Raw genomic sequence first — 22311 nt, forward strand, 5'->3', positions numbered from 1 at the left:
AGAGATTCTTCGATCAGTACATGGAAGAAAGCAGCTGGCCTGGGTTCAGTTCCTAGCCACCACACCATGGGCAGCATGGTAGTGTGGCAGTTAACATAACATTTTACAGTGCCGGAGACCTGGGCTCAGTTCCCATCGCTGTCAGTAAGGAGTTTGCATGTTCTCCCCGTGACCATGTGGTTTCCTCCGGGTGCTCTGGTTTCCTCCCACATTCCAAAGACGTACCGGTTAGTAGGTTACTAGGTCACTTGGGTGTAAAAAGGCAGTGTGGGCTTGCCGTACCGAAAGGGCCTGTTACTGTTCTGTGTCTTGGGATAAATTTTTTTAAAAACTGGAGGGCTATGCAGGTGGGAATGTTTAGATTGATCTTGGAGTTGGTTGACAGGTTAGCACAGAATAGTGGGCCAAAGAACCTGTACTGTTCTGTGTTCTGTGTCTTAACATTACAGTACAAGAACAGGCCCTTCAACCGACGATGTTGTGCTAAACTAATTGAACTCAAAATCAAGTGGCTAACTAAACCAATCCCTTCTGCCGACACAATGTCCACTCGCCAGCATTCTCTGCACATATACAGTACCTATAAAAAGTATTCTTCCCCCCCACTTCCCCTGGAAGTTTTCATGTTTTATTGTTTTACAACATTGATTAACAGTGATCTTCAGCTTTTTTTTGGCACAAATCAAACGAGAAAGACTCTTCCGTGTCAAAGTGAAAAGGATCTCTACAAAATGATTTAAATGATTTAAATTAATTACAAATATAAAACACAAAATAATTAATTGTATAAGTAATATGATACACCAAATCATCACTGGTGCAGCCAATTGGTTTTCGAAGTCACAGTAATTAGTTAGTGGAGATCACCTGTTCAGTCAAGGTGTTTCAGTTGATTGTAGTAACAATAAACCCGGATCTGGAAGGTCCAACTGCTGGTGAGTCAGTATCCTGGCAAAAACTACACCATGAAGACAAAAGAGCAATCCAAGTAACTTCATGAAAAAGGTTATTGAAAAGCACAAGTCAGGAGATGGATACAAGAAAATTTCCCAGTCACTGAATATCCCTTGGAGTACAGTTAAGTCAATCATCGAGGGATGGAAAGAATATGGCTCAGCTATAAATCTGACTAGAGCAGGCCATCCTCAAAAACTGAGTGACTATGCAAGAAGGGGACTAGTGAGGGAGGCCACCAAGAGACCTATAACAACTCTGGAGGAGTTACAAGCTTCAGGGGCTGAGATGGGAGAGACTGTGCACACAACAACTGTTGCCAGGGTGCTTCACCAGTCACAGCTTTATGAGAAAGAGGCAAAGAGAAAGTCATTGTTGAAAAAAGCTCACGTGAAATCTTGGCTGGAGTTTGTCAGAAGGCATGTGGGAGACTCTGAAGTCAGCTGGAAGAATGTTCTATGGTCTGATGAAACTGAAATTGAGCATTTCGACCATCAGACTGAATGCTATGTTTGGCGTAATCCAGAAACTGCACATCATCAAAAACACATCATCCTTACTGTGAAGCGTGGTGGTGCCTGCATCATGCGGTGGGGATTGCTTCACTGCAGCAGGCTCTGGAAGACTTGTGAAGGTAGAGGGTAAAATGAATACAGCAAAATACAGGGAAATCCTGGAGGAAAACCTGATGCAGTCTGCAAGAGAACTGTGACTTGGGAGAAGACTTCTTTTCTAGCAAGACAATGACCTCAAGCATAAAACCAAAGCTATACAGGAATGGCTTAAAAACAACAAAGTTAATGTCCTGGAATGGCCAAGTCAGAGTCCAGACCTCAATCCAATTGAGAAATTGCGGCTGGACTTGAAAAGGGCTGTTGACTCATGATCCCCATGCAATCTGACAGAGCTTGAGCAGTTTTGTAAAGAGGAATGGGGAAAACTTACAGTGTCCAGGAGTGCAAAGACCTATCCACCCAGACCCAAGGCTATAATTGCTGCCAAAGGTGCATCTACTAAATACTGACTTGAAGGGAGTGAATACTTATCCAATCAATTATTTTGTGTTTTATATTTGTAATTAATTTAGATCACTTTGTAGAGATCTGTTTTCACTTTGACAAGAAAGAGTCTTTTTCTTTTGATCAATGTCAAAAAGCCAAATTAAATCCATTGTGATTCAATGTTGTAAAACATGAAAACTTCCTGGGGGGGGGGCGAGGAATACTTGTTATAGGCACTGTATGCGTCTATCTAAGAGCCTCTTTACTGCCTCTATTGTATTTATTTGTCACATGTACATCAAAATGCATCACTATGTGTTGTTTGTGTCGAGTCAAATCAGTGAAGATGCTTAAGGTGCCAACATAGTATACCCACAGCTTACCAGCCCTAACTCTAAATTTTTGGAAAGTGGAAGAAAACCAGAACACCGAGAGGAAACCCACATGGTCACAGCGAGTACGTACAAACTCCTTACGGACATCGGACGGAATTGAACCCTAATCTTAGAGCTGGCATGTAGTAGTATTATGCTAACCATTACCCTACAGTGCCGCCCATATATTGCCTCTATACTCTTCATAAAATACAATAAAGAGAACTTTACACAGTCCTCTACAGCAAAGTGAAACTCAAGTTCAGTACAGGTTTCCTCCTGGCCAGAAATAAGCCTGAGTGCTTCGTTTTTACATTCTGTACAGTCTTGACAATAGTATGGTCTATTTTATTCCAGTCAAACATACGAATCAGTGGGGATGGCATGGTAGCACGAGGTTGAGGTAGTAACACTACTATAGAGCCAACAGTCACTAATTGGCTTTCAGTTGCTGCTGAAAGGAGTTTGTACATTCTCCCCATGACACTGTGGGTTTCCTCCAGTTTTCAAAAATGTACTGGTTAGGATTAATAAATTGTGTGTGTTGTAGCGTGGATGAAATGACCGGAGAGACAGAGTCACCGGTAGATACAAATCAGCTTCTTTATTTTACTCAACAAGGTACAGCAGGCATCATACGGATGGAGACGTTTTCGGTAGAAAGGTCTGCTAGCCCAATGTGGGCTCGATATTTATATGCTAAACACAAAGGCAATCGCTACTTAAAAAGTTACAGACAATGGTTCCTTTTGAAGCTACATACAAACATCAAACCTTCTGACTTCATCCTTTCCTTCCGATGCCAACATGTCTGGGTTGGTATCCACAGCCTTTAGGAATGCAAGTTAAATCCACATTACATTTATTTGGCATTTTACATGCTAACATAGAAGACAATTCATATCTATAAAGTATAGATAATACTGTCTTCGAAACTACCTGTAAACTTCACACTTCCATCTGCAGCGGCTGGCTAGTATCCCGATATTTACAGTTTTCAGGAAATGCATTGTTGTGAACTCAATCCACAGTACCTTGTCAAATAGAATGGTTGCCAGAGTCATTTAAGTGTAAATGAATCATCTCCCCAAAAACTCACTCTAACAGTGTGCATGCTACTTTGATGTCGGAAGTGTGGTGACACTTGTGGGCTGCTCCCAGCACAATCCTCGGACTGTGTTGGTCGTTTACGCAAACAATGCATTTTACTGTTTCTTTCGATGAACGTGCGACGGATGAAGCTAATCTTTTTTAATAAAAAAGTGATTTTTAATCTTTAACTGTCCCCAGAAGAATGGCCCTATGCTATTGCTTGGAAGTGATGTACTCACCCGAGGGGGTTTAGGGTTAAATAATTCCAGGAGTGGAAGGGCTACTCTCAGGTCAACAGGAAGAATCGGGTTGCATTGGAAAGCTAATCCACCCGCAGAGCGCAACGGGCTTCTGTTCAGCTCGAGCACTACACTAATGAAATAACTTGTTAGGTTGTTTTTTTTGTAATAAACACCTGAGGAAGGGAAAGGTCAGATCCAGTTGTATAATTAGTGTTTTTAAAAACGCAAACAACGAAGGGTCTCGGCCTGAAACGTTGACTGCACCTCTTCCTAGAGATGCTGTCTGGCCTGCTGCGTTCACCAGCAACTTTTATATGTGTTGTATAATTAGTGTGATGTGTTTATGTTGGCTTTCTCAGCACTGACCACAACGATTCTAATCCTGACGTGGAGACAAAGTTTGTGATGGTTTCAAATAAGGGGTGCGTTTATCAATTTGAACCCCACACAGGATGCTTCCCTTCAGAACACACATTTGCAGCTCAGTCCATAACTCACAGCCCACTTGTTTTGGGTTCCTTTGCTGCAAACTTGCCGTGTTCTTTCCAACGTTCTCGAGCATTGGCTGAAGGATTTAATATCCCCCTACCTGTCTCAAGGAAAGCTTCTGACCCACTCTTGAACAGACCTCTTATACGATAAGATGGACAACCTCATAATCTTCCCCGTTATGATCTTGCACTTTAATCACTTACCTGCACTGCACTCATTCAGTAACTTTTATAGTTATTGTTTTATCTAATGCTAGCTGAAGGCACTGTGCAGTGATTTGATCTGTATGGATAGAATGCAAGTTCAAATTCAAAGTTCAGAGTAAATTAATTACCAAAGTACATCTACGTCACCATATCCAACCCTGAGATTCATTTTCTTGCAGGCATACTCAATAAATCCAGCAACCATAATGTAATCAAAGGGGAACTGCGCCAGCAGAGTGTCCAACCGGTGTGCAAAAGACAGCAAACTGTACAAGTACAAAAAGAAATAATAATAATAATAATAAATAAATAAGGAATAAATGTCGAGAACATGAGATGAAGAGTCCTTGAAAGTGAGTCCGTTGGTTGTGGGAACATTTCAATAATGGGGCAAGTGAAGTTGAGTGAAGTTATCTCCTTTGGTTCAAGAGCCTGATGGTTGAGCAGTAGTAACTCTTCCTGAACCTGGTGATGTGAGTCCTGTACTTTCTTCCTAATGGCAGCAGTCAGAAGACAGCATGACCTGGGTGGTGGGGGACCCTGAAGATAGATGCCGCCTTCCTGCGACAGTGCTCTGCCAGGATGCGCTTAGTGGTGGAGAGGGCTTTACCCATGATGGCCTTCCTTTTTCCATGATAGACAAACTTTTTTACTGTATCATGTGACAATGATACACCAAAAACCAAAACCAATTTTGCAATAGTGGTGAAAGCAACACTTTACATTGCAATTGGGGTTCAGTTCCTGCCATAGTCTTTAAGGAATTTGTATATTCTCCCCGTGATTATGCAGGTTTCCTCCGAGTCCTCTGCTTTCCTCCCACCTTTGCAGAGACATACGAGCTGTGGTTACTAAGTTACGGGCATGCTGTATTGTCACCAGAAGCATGGTGACACGTCGGCTGCCCCCTTCACCTCCTCGGACTGTGTTAGTCGTCGAAACAAATGACACATTTCACGAACAAGAGCAAGTCAGCAGATGCTGGAAATCCGAGCAACACACACAAGATGCTGGGGGAACTCAGCAGGCCAGGCAGCATCTGTGGGAAAGAGTACAGTTGATGTTTCAGGCTGAGACCCTTCGTCAGGACGGGAGGAAAAGATGAGGAGTCAGAGTAAGTAAGTGAGGGGAGGGGTAGAGGAAACACAAGGTGATAGGTGGGGGGGAGGGGGGAGGTAAAGAGCTGGGAAATTGATTGGTGAAGGAGAAGCAGGGATGGAGAAGGGGGAATCCGATAGGATAGGACAGAAGGCTGTGGAAGAAAGAAAGGGAGGAGAAGTACCAGAGGGAGGTGGTGGGCAGGTAAGGAGATAAGGTGATAAGGTGAGAGAGAGAAATGGGAATGGTGAATGGTGAAGGAGAGGATGGCATTACCAGACGTTCAATAAATCGATGTTCGTACCATCAGGTTGGAGGCTACCCAGATGGAATATAAGGTGTTGCTCCTCTAACCTGAGCATGGCCTCATCGTGACGTCGACTGTTCTCTTTTCCAAAGATGCAGACTGGCCCGCTGAGTTCCTCCAGCGTTCTGTGTGTGTTGCTCGACACATTTCACTGTATGTTTCAATGTTTTGATGTACATGTGACAAATGAAACTAATCTTTAAATCTTTTAACGCCCAATTTTTGGGTCCTTTCAGAGATACTATTCTTGTCTGCAATTTTTTCTAGCTTCCAGCCCATTGACCGTCACCGAAACATGTTACATTGAAGAACAGTGGTCAAGATACTGTGGAAGGTGTTTCCTCCCCACCCATCCCACTTCACCCTCTGTTCTGAACCAAGTAGCAAGTACTGTATGGCCTCTAGTGCTGAGGTGGGCGTCAGTCCATTTGACACCGAATGTCGTTTATGATGGGAGCTCTGAACTGAAATAGATTTGGTCATTCGAGAAGCCTGACCATTTACACTGAGGCGAAGGCCCCGGTTTAATTGTGACCTCCAGTTCTGTCCGGGTGGAGTTTGCATCTTCTCTCCTGGGTTCGCAATTTCCTCCCACATGCCTAAAATGTATGGATTGGTAAAGTACGGAATATGCCCTTGGTGTGTAGATGAGTGGTGGGATCCAGGGAGAATTAATGGGAATTTGGGAAGAATAAAACAAGATCAGTGTTGGACTGGCGTAAGTGGATGCTTGATTAAAGACAAGATAACTTGCTTTTCGTTCTGCAATTTTGTTAATAAATTCTCATAATTTGTTGTAATGAAGTTTCAGGTACAACGTCAGAATCAGAGCCAGCTTTATTGTCACTAACTCACATGATGTGAAATTTGTTGTTCTGTGGCAGGGGTACAGCACAAAGATGTTTCGAGTTGAAGGGCAGTCCAGCAAGGGTATCGGCGCAAAACGCAGACTATTGATTTCTCTTCTTAGGTGTTGTCTGACCTGCAGGATCCCTCCAGCATTTTGTGTGTGTGTCATTTTTGACTCAAATCAGTGAACCTTTGATAATCCAGCAGTTCGAGACTTTGATGGTGCCAGGCAGAAGTTCTAGACTGCTGGATGGAAGTTACTCCCATTAATACCCTGACACACTTTAATTCACCTTCTTGTAAGAGGTTACATAATAGAACAATAAATATTCCAGTCAACACAATGAGTTTAAAGGGAGTGTAGCAAATAGGATTCCAGTGAGATTAAAGGAGCCTTGATAATGGTATTGGTTTGTTATTGTCACATGTACTCATATACAGTGAAAAGCTTGTCTTGCACACTGTTCATGCAGATCAAATACTTACACAGTGCATTGAGAGAGTACAAGGTAAAACAATAACAATGAAGAACGAAGTGCAAAAAGCTATCGGAAAAATGCAATGCAGGTAAACGATAAGGTACAAGATCATAGTGAAGTAGATTGTGAGGTCAAGACCATCTTATTGTGCTGGGGAACTGTTAGATAGTTTTATAACAGTAAGATAGAAGCTGTCCTTGAGCCTAATGGGAGCACAGGAAATGGAGCTGTAGTGAGTGGGAAACAAAGTCCTGTGGATTTTAAAGGAAGCGGGGAAGATGGGACCCAATGCGTTTGAAGCAAACTTGGAAATCATGGCCTCATATAACCATATAACAATTACAACACGGAAACAGGCCATCTCAGCCCTTCTAGCCTGTGCCGAACTCTTACTCTCATCTAGTCCCACCGACCTGCACTCAGCCCATAACCCTCCATTCCTTTCTTGTCCATATAGCTGTCCAATTTAACTTTAAATGACAACATCGAACCTGCCTCAACCACTTCTGCTGGAAGCTTGTTCCACACAGCTACCACTCTCTGAGTAAAGAAGATCCCTTCTCAACTTAAAGTTTTGCCCTTTAACTCTCAACTCATGTCCTCTTGTTTGAATCTCCCCCACTCTCAATGGAAAAAGCCTATCCACGTCAACTCTATCTATCCCCCTCATAATTTTAAAAACTCTATCAAGTCCCCCCTCAACCTTCTACGCTCCAAAGAATAAAGACTCAAATTGTTCAACCTTTCTCTGTAACTTAGGTGATGAAACCCAGGTAACATTCTAGTAAATCTTCTCTGTACTCTCTCTATTTTGTTGACATCTTTCCTATAATTCGGTGACCAAAACTGTACACAATACTCCAAATTTGGCCTCACCAATGCCTTGTATGATTTCAACAGTACAATTTCAATGCTCTGATTTATAAAAGCCAGCATACCAAAATCTTTCTTCTCCACCCTATCCACATGAGATCCTACCTTCAGGGAACTATGCACCATTATTCCTAGATCCCTCTGTTCTACTGCATTGTTCAATGCCCTACCATTTACCATGTCTGTCCTATTTTGATTAGTCCTACCAAGATGTAGCGTCTCACTTATCAGCATTAAACTCCATCTGCCATCTTTCAGCCCACTCTTCTAACTGGCCTAAATCTCAGTTTAAAGGCAGTGGGAAATATGGATCCAGTGAGTCCAAAGAGAGTGTGGAAAATAGAATCAGGTGAGTTAGATGCCAACTTCCAGATTTCCAAACAATTGGAGAAGGAATTACTGGAAATGTATGTATCAGGGACTGTACCCTATCATACCCTCCTCCTTCCAGTGACATGTCTGACTTGCAGCATCACCACGTCAGTCTGCAGCCAAAACAGTGTGAATTCTACACTGGAGCATCAGACAACAAGTGGTGGATGTATGTTAAATAAATGTGAATCTGAGTTCATTATCCTGATCTGACTAAATCCTTGCATTTGGCATGACTCTCAGTGGGTGACTTTCAAAGTTCAAAGTAAATTTACTATCAGACTTCATTTATGTCACTAAATGCAATCTTGAGATTCATTTTCTTGCAGGCGTTTACAGGAAAATAAAGAAATACTATAGAGTTCATGAAAAACTGTACATAACAAAGACTGACAAATATCCAAAGTGCTGTTATCATACCAATAATAAATAAAAAAAGTAAATAAATAATATTGAGGACGTGAGTTGTAAAGTCTGTGAAAGTGAGTCTATTGATTGTGGTGTCAGTTCAGTGTTGCGGTGAGTGAAGTTATCCACACTGTTGGAGGGTAATAACTGTTCCTGAGCCTCATAGTGTGGGACTAAGGCTCCTGTACCTCCTTCCCCATGGGAGGAATGAGAAGAGAGTCTAGACTGGATGGTGATGGATACTGGATCTTGTGCCAGCGCTCCTTGTAGACGTGCTCCATAGTGGAGAGGGCTTTGCCTGTGATGGGCTGGGCAGTATCTACCACTTTCTGTATCTACCACTTCCAATATCTACCACCTTCTGTATCTACCACTTTCTGTATCCACCACTTTCAGTATCTACCACTTTCTGTATTTACCACTTTCTGAATCTACCACTTGCTGTATCCACCACCTTCTGTGTCTACCACTTTCTGTATCCACCACTTTCTGTATCCACCACCTTCTGTATCTACCACTTCCTGTAACCACCACTTTCTGTATCTACCACTTGCTGTATCCACCACCTTCTGTGTCTACCACTTTCTGTATCCACCACTTTCTGTATCTACCACTTTCTGTATCCACCACCTTCTGTATCTACCACTTTCTGTATCTACCACTTTCTGTATCTACCACTTTCTGTATTCACCACTTTCTGTATCTACCACTTTCTGTATCCACTGCCTTCTGTATCTACCACTTTTTGTATCCACCACTTTCAGTATCTACCACTTTCTGTATCCACCACTTTCTGTATCTACCACTTGCTGTATCCACCACCTTCTGTGTCTACCACTTTCTGTATCCACCACTTTCTGTATCCACCACCTTCTGTATCTACCACTTTCTGTATCTACCACTTTCCGTATCTACCACTTTCAGTATCCACCACTTTCAGTATCCACCACTTTCTGTATCCACCACTTTCTGTATCTACCACTTTCTGTATCCACCACCTTCTGTGTCTACCACTTTCTGTATCCACCACTTTCTGTATCTACCACTTTCTGTATCCACCACCTTCTGTATCTACCACTTTCTGTATCTACCACTTTCCGTATCTACCACTTTCAGTATCCACCACTTTCAGTATCCACCACTTTCTGTATCCACCACTTTCAGTATCTACCACTTTCAGTATCCACCACTTTCAGTATCCACCACTTTCTGTATCCACCACTTTCTGTATCTACCACTTTCTGTATCCACCACCTTCTGTATCTACCACTTTCTGTATCTACCACTTTCCGTATCTACCACTTTCAGTATCCACCACTTTCAGTATCCACCACTTTCTGTATCCACCACTTTCTGTATCTACCACTTTCTGTATCCACCACCTTCTGTGTCTACCACTTTCTGTATCCACCACTTTCTGTATCTACCACTTTCTGTATCCACCACCTTCTGTATCTACCACTTTCTGTATCTACCACTTTCCGTATCTACCACTTTCAGTATCCACCACTTTCAGTATCCACCACTTTCTGTATCCACCACTTTCTGTATCCACCACTTTCAGTATCTACCACTTTCTGTATCTACTTGCTGTATCCACCACCTTCTGTGTCTACCACTTTCTGTATCCACCACTTTCTGCATCTACCACTTTCTGTATCCACCACCTTCTGTATCTACCACTTTCTGTATCTACCACTTTCCGTATCCACCACTTTCTGTATTCACCACTTTCTGTATCTACCACTTTCTGTATCTACCACTTTCTGTATCCACCGCCTTCTGTATCTACCACTTTTTGTATCCACCACTTTCAGTATCTACCACTTTCTGTATCCACCACTTTCTGTATCTACCACTTTCTGTATCTCCCACTTTCTGTGTCTACCACTTTCTGTATCCACCACTTTCTGTATCCACCACCTTCTGTATCTACCACTTTCTGTAACCACCACTTTCTGTATCTACCACTTGTTGTATCCACCACTTTCTGTATCTACCACTTTCTGTATCCACCACCTTCTGTATCTACCACTTTCTGTATCTACCACTTTCCGTATCTACCACTTTCAGTATCCACCACTTTCAGTATCCACCACTTTCTGTATCCACCACTTTCTGTATCTACCACTTTCTGTATCCACCACTTTCTGTATCTACCACTTTCTGTATCCACCACCTTCTGTATCTACCACTTTCTGTATCTACCACTTTCCGTATCTACCACTTTCAGTATCCACCACTTTCAGTATCCACCACTTTCTGTATCCACCACTTTCTGTATCTACCACTTTCTGTATCCACCACTTTCTGTATCTACCACTTGCTGTATCCACCGCCTTCTGTATCTACCACTTTCAGTATCCACCACTTTCAGTATCCACCACTTTCTGTATCCACCACTTTCAGTATCTACCACTTTCTGTATCCACCACTTTCTGTATCTACCACTTGCTGTATCCACCACCTTCTGTATCTACCACTTTCTGTATCCACCACTTTCTGTATCTACCACTTTCTGTATCTACCACTTTCTGTATCCACCACTTTCCGTATCTACCACTTTCAGTATCCACCACTTTCAGTATCCACCACTTTCTGTATTCACCACTTTCTGTATCTACCACTTTCTGTATCCACTGCCTTCTGTATCTACCACTTTTTGTATCGACCACTTTCAGTATCTACCACTTTCTGTATCCACCACTTTCTGTATCTACCACTTGCTGTATTCACCACCTTCTGTATCTACCACTTTCTGTATCCACCACTTTCTGTATCTACCACTTTCTGTATCTACCACCTTCTGTATCTACTATCTTTTGTATCTACCACTTTCAGTGTCTACCGCTTTCAATATCTACCACTTTCAGCGTCTACCGCTTTCTGTATCCACCACTTTCTGTATCCACCACTTTCTGTATCTACGGCTCTCAGTATCTATCACTTTCTGTATCTACCACTTTCAGTGTCTACCACTTTCTGTAGACCTTTTCATTCCTGGCATTTGTGTTTCCATACCACGCCTGGTAAACAGCTTCTCTTCCCGCGCCCTTGTGCAAATTCAGCTACCACCTATTTATCCTCAGGTGACAGATGTACTTTGATTGCCCCTGCTGGCCCCTGAGACTCGGGCTGAAATTGCACTGTGGTCCCTTTACTTTATCAAGGAGGAGACTTCTGAATTGGTGGTCTTGTCACCTTATACGTGGGCAACTTTAGCGGCCATGAACGTTCAAATGGCAGGTTCAATGCTTTACAAGTTATGGAAGTAGGTGGAGAAGAAAGCAGTGCGCTGTGCGTGCACAGCTCTCCAGTGAAAATGATATCGTATCCGTTAAATAGGGGCCGTGGACAATTCTGATTTGATGGAGACAGACGTGAAAGCACAGAGGAACATCTGGAGAAATTTCTGAAATGCCGGTTCGCTGCCGCTGTTACTGTGCGATCGAGAATCTTCCAGAGGGAAGGCCCCAAAATCCCCGGCTTTGCCTGCTGCTGGCGACCGAGACTGAGGTCGAATCGTTCGGATAGAGATGGTGCTCGGTACTTGGTGTCGGAGGGCTGATCAGAGCTCTAAGTTTTTGGACGACTCAGAGTCGGACTGTGGTCGGCATGGCAGGAAGAGTTTTCTTCCTTCTCCCGTCTGCGTGAGATGCGGGACATTCGAGAGACTTTGAACTTTTTTACTGTGCTCATGGACTTCTTCATCAAGTTATGGTATTGTTGCACTGTTGTAACTATATGTTATAATTATGTGGTTTTGTTAGTTTTTTCAGTCTTGGTCTGTCCTGTGTTTTGTGATATCACACCAGAGGAATATTGTATCAGTTCTTAATGCATGCATTACTAAATGACAATTTATTTATCACATTCACATTGAAACCTGCAGTAAAATGCATCATTTGCATTAACAAACAACACACATAAGTGTTGTGGGCAGCCTGCAGGTGTTACCACACCTTCCAGCACCGACAAAGCCTGCCTACAATGCAGAACACAGCAAGCAACAGAACAACAAGAGCAAATCAAGCTCCTCACCTCCCTCCCACCCAACTGTGCTCAGTTTTGGCCACCTTGCTGGAAGAAAGATGTTATTCAACGTGAAAGTGCAGGGAGTATTTACAAAGATGTTGCCAGGTCTGGAGCATCGGAGGAGAGAGAAAGAGCAGTCATGCCCAGGTTGAAGACCTTATATTGGACTGGTGGAGAATGTTCATACGTTCTCCCCCGTGACTGCATGGGTTTCCTCTGGGTGCTCTGGTTTCCTCCCACATTCCAAAGATGTACAGGTTAGGGTTAGTAGGTTATGGTGCCACCAGAAGCATGGCGACACTTGCGGGCTTCCCCCATGGCATATTGATTTGTGATTTGGTCATTGGTGCAAATGATCCATTGTATGTCTTATTTGTCACGTGCACATCAAGGCCAATCTTTAAAGCAGGGGTTCCATACCCTTTTAATGCATTGGACCCCAGGTTGGATATCCCGCTTTAAAGGCTATGGGGAGAAGAATGGGTTCAGAGGGATAATAAATCAGACATGATTAAATAGCGAATCAGACTCGATGGGCTGAATGGCCTTATCCTGCTCCTGTGTGATTTAATCTTAAGATCTTTAATGCTTGAAGCCCATAGTTTAACTCCAACTCAAGCCCCAAAGGCTCTGCCCCAATCTGACTGACACAGAGCCCAGCGCTCTCACACAGTCTGGCACATTCACGCGCTGATAGCTTGCATTCTTTGTTGAATTGTTTGGAGTGCTGCGCGAGGCACTTTTCATCTGCCAGTATCTGAGACTTGCTTCAGTGAAAGGCTGGAGTTAAACACTGCCACATGAGAGTCCCCACCAGAGAATAAACCTTGTGAGAGCAGACCTAATTAGGCTTTACTCTAATGTACGAATGACGCATGTTTGTTTCTGAAGTAATCTTAAATTCAAAGAAAACAAAAAAAAGACCTGATAAGAAAACTTCCATGTCTCATTGAAGGGTCAAAGTCAGGAGAATAGGGACAGTGGTTTGAAAAAAAAACAAATAACAGCTTACTGGCAATTACATTTTCTGAGATGGTTGATTCATTGACCACTGTATCACAAACAATTCTGTCACTCATTTGGAATTTTAGTCAAAGTTGTGTTTTCCAAGATCCAGTTCAATGGGAAAGAGGCCATGAGCTTTGTTCTCAGGTCATGTGTCTTCTCCCTATGGAATTTTTTGTTACGTTAATGAGGCTGAGGGGAAAAACTTGCCCTAGTCTTGCTTATCCTTCTGAGTTTCTCTGAATAAACTCATTTGTTGTGACCGTGTTGAAGAGATGACATTATTTAGGCACCTTGTGTTGCTTGAAGCTCAACTAAAAACTGCGGGTGCTGGAGATCTGAAATTTTTTTTAAAAATCGGAATATGTTGCACAGGAGGTTACAGACGCTAGAATCAGCAGGTTGATCAGCATCATTGTGCGGGGAGCAACTCTCGGTGTTTGGGGTCGAAATCCTGCCTCCGGAAAGCTGCAGGAAGCACCTGGTGGAAGGCGGAGGAACATTTTATGCGTGTTGCTAGACAGCCTTTCTTTCTGCTGTGCTAAAAAGCGAAGGAGAAGGAGGAGAGGTGACTTGATCGAGGTGTGCAAAATGATAAGGTTTTGAATAAATTTATTACCCAAGTACATATACATCACCATACGCTACGTTGAGATTCATTTTCTTGCAGGCATTTACTGGAACATAAAGAAATACAATAGAGTTTATGAAAAACTACACATTATAACCATATAACAATTACAGCATGGAAACAGGCCATCTCGGCCCTTCTAGTCCGTGCCGAACGCTTACTCTCACCTAGTCCCACTGGCCTGCACTCAGCCCATAACCCTCCATTCCTTTTCTGTCCATATACCTATCCAATTTTGTTTCAAATGACAAAATCGAACCTGCCTCTACCACTTCTACTGGAAGCTCGTTCCACACAGCTACCACTCTCTGAGTAACGAAGTTCCCCCTCATGCTACCCCTAAACTTTTGCCCTTTAACTCTCAACTCCTGTCCTCTTGTTTGAATCTCCCCCACTCTCAATGGAAAAAGCCTATCCATGTCATCCCTATCTATCCCTCTCATAATTTTAAACACCTCTATCAAGTCCCCCCTCAACATTCTATGCTCCAAGGAATAAAGACCCAACTTGTTCAACCTTTCTCTGTAACTTAGGTGCTGAAACCCAGGTAACATTCTAGTAAATCTCCTCTGTACTCTCTCTATTTTGTTGACATCTTTCCTATAATTCAGTGATCAGAACTGTACACAATACTCCAAATTTGGCCTCACCAATGCCTTGTACAATTTTAACATTACATCCCAACTCTTATACTCAATGCTCTGATTTATAAAGGCCAGCATACCAAAATCCTTCTTCACCACCCAATCCACATGAGATTTCGCCTTCAGGGAACTATGCACCATTATTCCTAGATCCCTCTGTTCTACTACATTCCTCAATGCCCTACCATTTACCATGTATGTCCTATTTTGATTAGTCCTACCAAAATGTAGCACCTCACACTTATCAGCATTAAACTCCATCTGCCATCTTTCAGCCCACTCTTCTAACTGGCCCAAATCTCCCTGCAAGCTTTGAAAACCTACTTCATTAACCGGCAAACAATCAATGTGCAGACAGAAGATACAAAATCCTAAAAGCAGATACCATCATGGTCAGGGACATGTGCTACTATGCTCTTAATAGGCTTTTGAATAGTTCCCTAGTATGACAGATGGATCTTGAGTTCATAATCTACCTTGTTATGATCTTGTACTTTGTAGTCTACCTGCACTTTCTCTGTAATTGTTGCACTTTATTATGCATTCTGTTGTTTTTCCTCAGTGCGATGAATTGATGTGGATGGACAGTATTGCAAGACAAGCTTCTCACTGGATATCTATACACGTGACAACAATAAATCAATTCCAAATGTTGCTGAGTTCCTCCAGCATTTTGTGTGTGTTGCTCTGGATCTGCAGAATCTCTTGCGTTTACAATCCCAAATGACAATTCCAGAGCTGATGAAGGGTCTCAGCCTGAAATGTCAACTGTTCATTCATTTGCATAGATGCTACCTGACCTGCTGAGTTCCTCCAGCATTTTGTGTGTGTTGCTCTGGATTTCCAGTATCTGCGGAATCTCTTGTCTTTCCAATCCCAAATGACCACTTCAGTGCTGATAAGGGTCTCAGGCTAAAACGTTGACTGTTCATTCATCTCCATTGATGCTGCCTGACCTGCTGAGTTCCTTCAGCATTTTGTGTGCAGTACTTCCAATTCCAGATTGCCAACTAACAAGAGAAACAGCTCTTTAAATGACCTCTTCTCAATCATAAGTTTTGTTTCCTTTTCCCCTTTTACCCTTTTGTGAATATTGATAATTTTTATCCTTTAAACACTTGGCTGACCACCTTTCTGTCAGTTCACACCTGGATTCAAAGGCTGCCTTGTTAGCCACTCGAACAGTGCCGACTGGAGTAAGCCGCTGGGCAGACTCTGCAGGAATTAATGTTCGAGGTCAGTGACTTTTCAGCAGAGCTGCGAGAAGTTAGCAATAAAACAAGTCTCAGGTTGCAAACCTCTGCACTAATACAACCAAGCAGGAAGCTGCAGAGGTGATGAACCCAAACATCACAGGTAAATGAATCCGCTGTGTTTTAGAGATTAACGGCAAAGAAACTTTGAAGAGTAAATTAAGTTGCATTAAGCATCCATCACACCTACCCAGGAATACTGCACATGTCACACTATCACAAACAGTGTCATAAGCACTTAATTACCATAAGACCATAAAACATAGGATCAAAATTAGGCCACTTGGCCCATTGACTCTGCTCTACAAGGCTGATTTATTATCTGTCTCAAATCCTTTCTCCTGCCTTCTTCCTGTAAACTTGTTTGACCTGATTAATCAACAAACTATTAACTTTTGCCTTAAATATATCTAATGATTTGTCATACGTAGATTCTGTGGCAATGAATTCCAGATTCACCTACAGCTAAAGAACATCCTCATGCCTGTTTTCAATGGGTGTTCCTCTATTCCAGGGGCTCCCAAACTATTTTAGGCCATGGACCCCAGGTTGGGAAACCCTGTTCTATTCTGAGGCTGTGTCCTCTGGTCCTAGACTCCCCCATTATTGAAAACATCATCTCCACACCCACTCTATCTAGACCAGGGGTTCCCAACCATTTTTATGCCATGGACTAATACCATTAAGCAAGGGGTCGGGAACCCCTGATCTAGACCTTTCAAAATTCAATAGGTTTCAATGAGATCCACACTCATTCTTCTAAATTGCAGTGAGTACAGGCCCAGAGCCATCAAATGCTTCTCATATTTAACCCTTCCATTCTCTGATCATTCTTGTGAATCACCTGTGGCCCTTTTCCAATGCCAGCACACCTTTTCATAGAAAAGGGCCCAAAACTGCCCACAATACTCAGACCAATGCCTTATAGAGCCTCAGCATCACATCCTTGCTTTTGTACTCTAGTCCTCTTGAAATGAACGCTAACATTGCATTTGCCTTTGTTATTACCAACTCAGCCTACAAGTTAATCTTTAGAGAATCCAGCACAAGGACTCCTAAGTCCCCTTCCACCTCTGATTTTGAATTTCCTCCAAATTTAGAAAACAGTCTGTGGATTTATTCCTTCTACCAAAGTATATGATCATGGACTCCCCTACACCATATTCCATCTGCCACTTCTTTACCCCTTCTTCCAATCTGTCTCCATCCTTCTGCAGACACTCTGCCTTCTCAACACTACCTGTCTCTTCACTTTTCTTCATATCTGCAAATTTGACCACAAATCTATCAATTCCTTCGTTCAAATCGTTGACATATAACATGAAAAGAATACTGATCCCTGCGGCACACCACTAGTCACTGACAGCCAACCTGGAAAGGCACCCTTTATTCCGACTATTTGCCTCCTGCCAGGGGGCCAATCTTCTATCCTTGTTAGTATCTTTCCTGCAATACCATGGGAGGTGTCTTGACAACAAGTCTTCTGAAAATCCAGATTAGCAACATCTGGTGACTCTCCTTTGTCTACCCTGCCTGTTATTTCCTCAAAGAATTCCAACAGTTTTATCAGGCAAGATTTCCCCGTAAGGAAACCATGCTGACTTTGGTCTACGATGTCATGTGCCTTCAAGTACTCCAAAACCTCATTCTTAGTAATAGATTCCAACATCGTCCCAATCACTGAAATCAGACTAACTGGCCAACGTTCCTTTCTTCTGCTTCTCTCACTTCTTAAATAGTGTAGTGACATTTGCAATTTTCCATTCTTCCTGAACCATTGCTGAATCTAGTGATTCTTGAAAGATCCTTACTAATGCCACCATAATCTCTTCAGCTACCTCTTTCATTTGGCCCGGATGACTTATTTACCTTCAGACATTTCAGCTTCCCAGGCACCTTCTCCTTATTAATAGCAAAGACACTCACTTCTGTCCCTGACACTCTTGTATTTCTGGGTTTGTGATAGTATCTTGCACTGTGAAAAATGATGCAAAATACTTACTAAATTCGTCCAACATTGCTTTATCCCCATTACTACCTTTCCAGTGGTCTGATATCCACTATCAGCTCACTTGACCTCTTTATACATATGTTGAAAATACTTTTTGCATCCTCTTTTTATATTATTGGCTCACTTACCTTCATATTTCATCATTTCTATCTTTATGGATTTTTTAGTTATAGAGTCATAGAATGGGGTCATAGAACAATGCTGCACCAAATCAGGCCCTTCAGCCCATCTAGTCTGTGCCAAACCATTAATCTGCCTAGCCCCATTAACTTGCATCCTGACTATAGCCCTCCATACCTCTGCCATCCACGTACCAATTCAAATTTCTCTTAAGTGTTGAAATCAACCCTGCATCTGTCTACCTTCTGTTGGTTTTTAGCAGCTTCCTAATTTTCTACCTTCCCACTAAATTTGGTTTATTATATGCCCTCTCTTTTGTTTTTATACTCTCTCTGACTTCCCTTGTCAGCCATGTTTGCCTCATCTCGTATTTAGTATACTTATTCACCTTTGGGATATATCGATCTTGTGCCTTCTGAATTGCTCCCAGAAACTCCAGCCATTGCTGTTTTGCCATCACCCCTGCTAGTGTTCCCTTCCAATCAACTTTTGCTAGTTCCTTTCTTAAGCCTCTGTAATTCCCTTTACTGGACTATAATACTGATACATCTCCTTCTCAAACTACAGGGTGAATTCTATCATATTTTGACCCCACTTTTACACACATCCTGATGTGATCTATCAGTTATTCGAATCAACCATGGCAATGTGTTTGTAGTTCCGCTGGTGAATTGATGTGTGAGCAAACTGTCTGTGGATTACAGGAGCTTCAAATAATTGGCTGCTATCCAAGTTTAGAAAACCTTAGCATTCATCACTCTTTTAGCTTTCACACACCAGTGGTTCCATTTTCAAAGAACACTCTATATCAGGATGATGATTTATTCCGTCTTTTTATCGAATCAAGCCTTGTGTAAGATCTGCTGTTGAGTTTCAAAGCCTCAAATCAATCAATCTCTTATCTCTCTCCAGCTTGTCATCTTCCTTTCTTGGTGCCAACACTGGTTAACTTTACAGAACTCCTTCCAATATTTCCGTAGTCTGCACTGATACTGCCCAGAGATTCTTTTTGAAAGGCTGAAGGTAGCGTGGCAGTTAGCATAACAACTTACAGCACCAGAGTTGGGAGTTCAATTTCTTCCACTGACTGTAAGAAGTTTGTATTCTCTCCTCATGACCATGTGGGGTTTCCTCTGGGTGCTCTGGTTTCCTCAAACATTTGAAGGATGTACGGGTTAGTGAGTTGTGGGCATGCTATATTGGGGCCGGGTGCATGGTAACGCTTGCGGGCACACCCTCAGACTGTGTTGGTCACTGACGCAAACTGCACATTTTGATGTTTCGATGTACATGTAAAAGATAAGCTGTAATATCTTTGTCTTTATTGAATAGACATGAGTATTGTTTTTCAATAGAAACAGAAAACTTGGGAAATACTCAACAGGCTAGGTAGCATCTGTGGGGGTAGAAACTGTCAGCATTTCAGGTCTGGGAACTGCCTGAAGATTAGTTTATATAGAAGAGATAGTGGAGGACGGAAGATGGGTAGAGCAGAGGGAATAACTGACAGGGTGAGAGTCTGACTTGGCATTTAATGTCAGTGTTTGTTGTCATATGCACTGTTCATGAATATATAGAGGCAATAAATAATTACAGCAGCATCACAGGGCATCCGATAAGCAGCATTCACAAGAAAAAAATAACTTGTACAAGAAAGAACAAAATTTGAACAAAAAAACCTTCTAGTTTAGTGCAAAGTGATCAAAATGGTCTCAGTGTTGTTAAACAGCGGCCATCTTGTGCCGGTTGGTTCAAGAACCAAATTGTTGAAGGGTAGTAGTGGTTCTACTGGCCTTCAGGATGACCTCACAGATTCAGTCTCTTTCCCTACGTAATGTGTTGCTACAGGTAAGACCCAAAGACCATAAGAAGCAGAATTCCGCAGAGCAGCAGAGTTGAGGGCGTTCTGGCCATTGACTCTGTCCCATCATTCGATCATGGTTGATTTATAGATCATGGCTTTAACCAGAGGGATGGTGAATACGTGGAATTTGTTTCCCTGGGGGGCTGTGGAGGCCAAGTCATTGGGTGTATTTAAGGCAGAGGTTGACAGGGTCTTGGTTAGTCAGGGTGTGCAAGGTTACAGGGAGAAAGCAGAAGAGTGGGATTGAGATGGAAATGGATCAACCATGATGAAATGGTGGAGCAGATTTGATGGGCTGGATGGCCTGATTCTGCTTTAAACCCCATTAGGCTGCCTTCTCCCCATAAACTTTATCAGCTTACCAATCAACAACCTTTCAACTTCTGCTTTAAATATTCCCAACAACATGGCCTCTGCAGCCGTCTGTGCTAATGAATTCAACAGGTTCACCACCCTCTGGCTGAAGAAATTCCTCCCCATCTCTGTTCTAAAGGGACGTCCTTATTCTGACTCTGTGCTCTCCGGTCCTGGAATCTCCCTCTGTCAGAAACATCCTCTCCACATCCACTCTGTCTAGGCCTTTCGATATTTGGTAGGCTTCAATGAGGTCTCTCTTCTTTCTCCTAAGACCGGTGAGACAGGTGAGACTGTGGGATGTGCTGAACAGTTTGGAATTTAGAGAAGTGAAAATAAAGAGAGAAAATGGTAGCTAAAAATGATGGCAGAGAAAAATTGCCAATTTATTTGCAAACACCACAAAGACAGCTCCCGAGGTCGGGATTGAACCCACATCTTTGGAACTGTGAGACAGTAACCTACCAGCTGCACCAGTTATTTTGAACATTTTCTGTTTTATTTCAGATTTCCGGCATCTTCTTATTGATTTTATTTCTCTTGACTTGCTCACAGGACTACTGGCTTTCTTTCCTCTACAAACGCTTGGTGGGAACCAAAGTTCTGAGGGTGCATGTGGCAGGTCTCCAGCGGAGACCCAGGCCTGGTCGAGTCATACGAGACAAGCTGAGGATCTACGCCCACTGCACGCACTCCCGCAAGTAAGTCCGCTTTGAATCGTCCCTGTCCGTCAGTCGCATCTGAAGGAAACAGCCATCCGAACTCAGTGTCTTTCAACTGCCGAGCGAGAATAATATCAAAGGAACTAGAAGTCTGGCCAACGACAAGAACAAAAGATAACTGCATGGGGATAGATTACACTGTAGACTGTGTGGAGATCTGTTTTGTGCTGATTTCCTTAGTCTCTCTATCAAAGGACATGAGTTTGTTTTCTTTTATTCTATTTTGTCACAGAGACAGTAGGCAGCTTTGTTTCAGTTGAAGGAATTGATAAGAGTCCCAAGACTTTCATCAGGGAATTCAGTCTGATAAGTGACGAGCATTGAAGCTGAAGGCTGTTGCTTCTCATCAGTGCCTGGTTTGTCTTTCTTCCACCATTGATGCGGTCATTTTTCCCCTTGGTGTAGTGTATCTGTCTTCATCCATAAAGCCTGATGGATGAATGAGAAACAATGGGTCAAGACGTGAAAATCAAATACTCTCCCTTTTCCAAACTGCAACCTAGTTAACCCAAGTTGAACAATGGGTGGCAAGCCCCAGTGTTTGATACCCTCAGGCTGGGGTTAGAGGTCATGGGTTAAGGATGAAAGGTGAATATCTAAGGGGAATCTGAGGGGGAATTCACTCAGAGGCTGGTGCGAGCATGGGACTAGCTGCCAGAGGGAGTAGGAGATGTGGGGTGCTGCAGTACCCAGTGACTTTATGACATTTTGTGAGGGGGCAGAGTATTGAGTTGGGATCATCTAGACAGCTCTCTCAGGTAGCTTGCTGGTGTGCATTTAATACTGATAGCACATGTTGCCATAGGAGCTGAACTTTCCGCAGGGTTTGACTTTGATACTTTGATGCAGCTGCACAGAGACAATGCTGGTCAATCCTCTGCCTCACGACACCAGAGAAATTGGTTTGATCCTGACCATGACCATT

At 42.7% G+C, this 22311-nt stretch overlaps 1 protein-coding gene across 1 annotated transcript in view; it reads left to right on the forward strand.

The window, feature by feature from the left end:
• Positions 1-22311, forward strand: part of hpse2 (heparanase 2) — a 480230-nt gene that overhangs the window by 318511 nt on the left and 139408 nt on the right. The window contains exon 10 of the mRNA XM_063072085.1: positions 21220-21365. Coding sequence (XP_062928155.1) covers positions 21220-21365 — 146 coding nt within the window. The remainder of the gene's footprint in view (positions 1-21219; positions 21366-22311) is intronic.

The sequence above is a fragment of the Mobula hypostoma genome, chromosome 19 (assembly GCF_963921235.1).
Source record: "Mobula hypostoma chromosome 19, sMobHyp1.1, whole genome shotgun sequence".
Lineage (NCBI taxonomy): Eukaryota > Metazoa > Chordata > Chondrichthyes > Myliobatiformes > Myliobatidae > Mobula > Mobula hypostoma.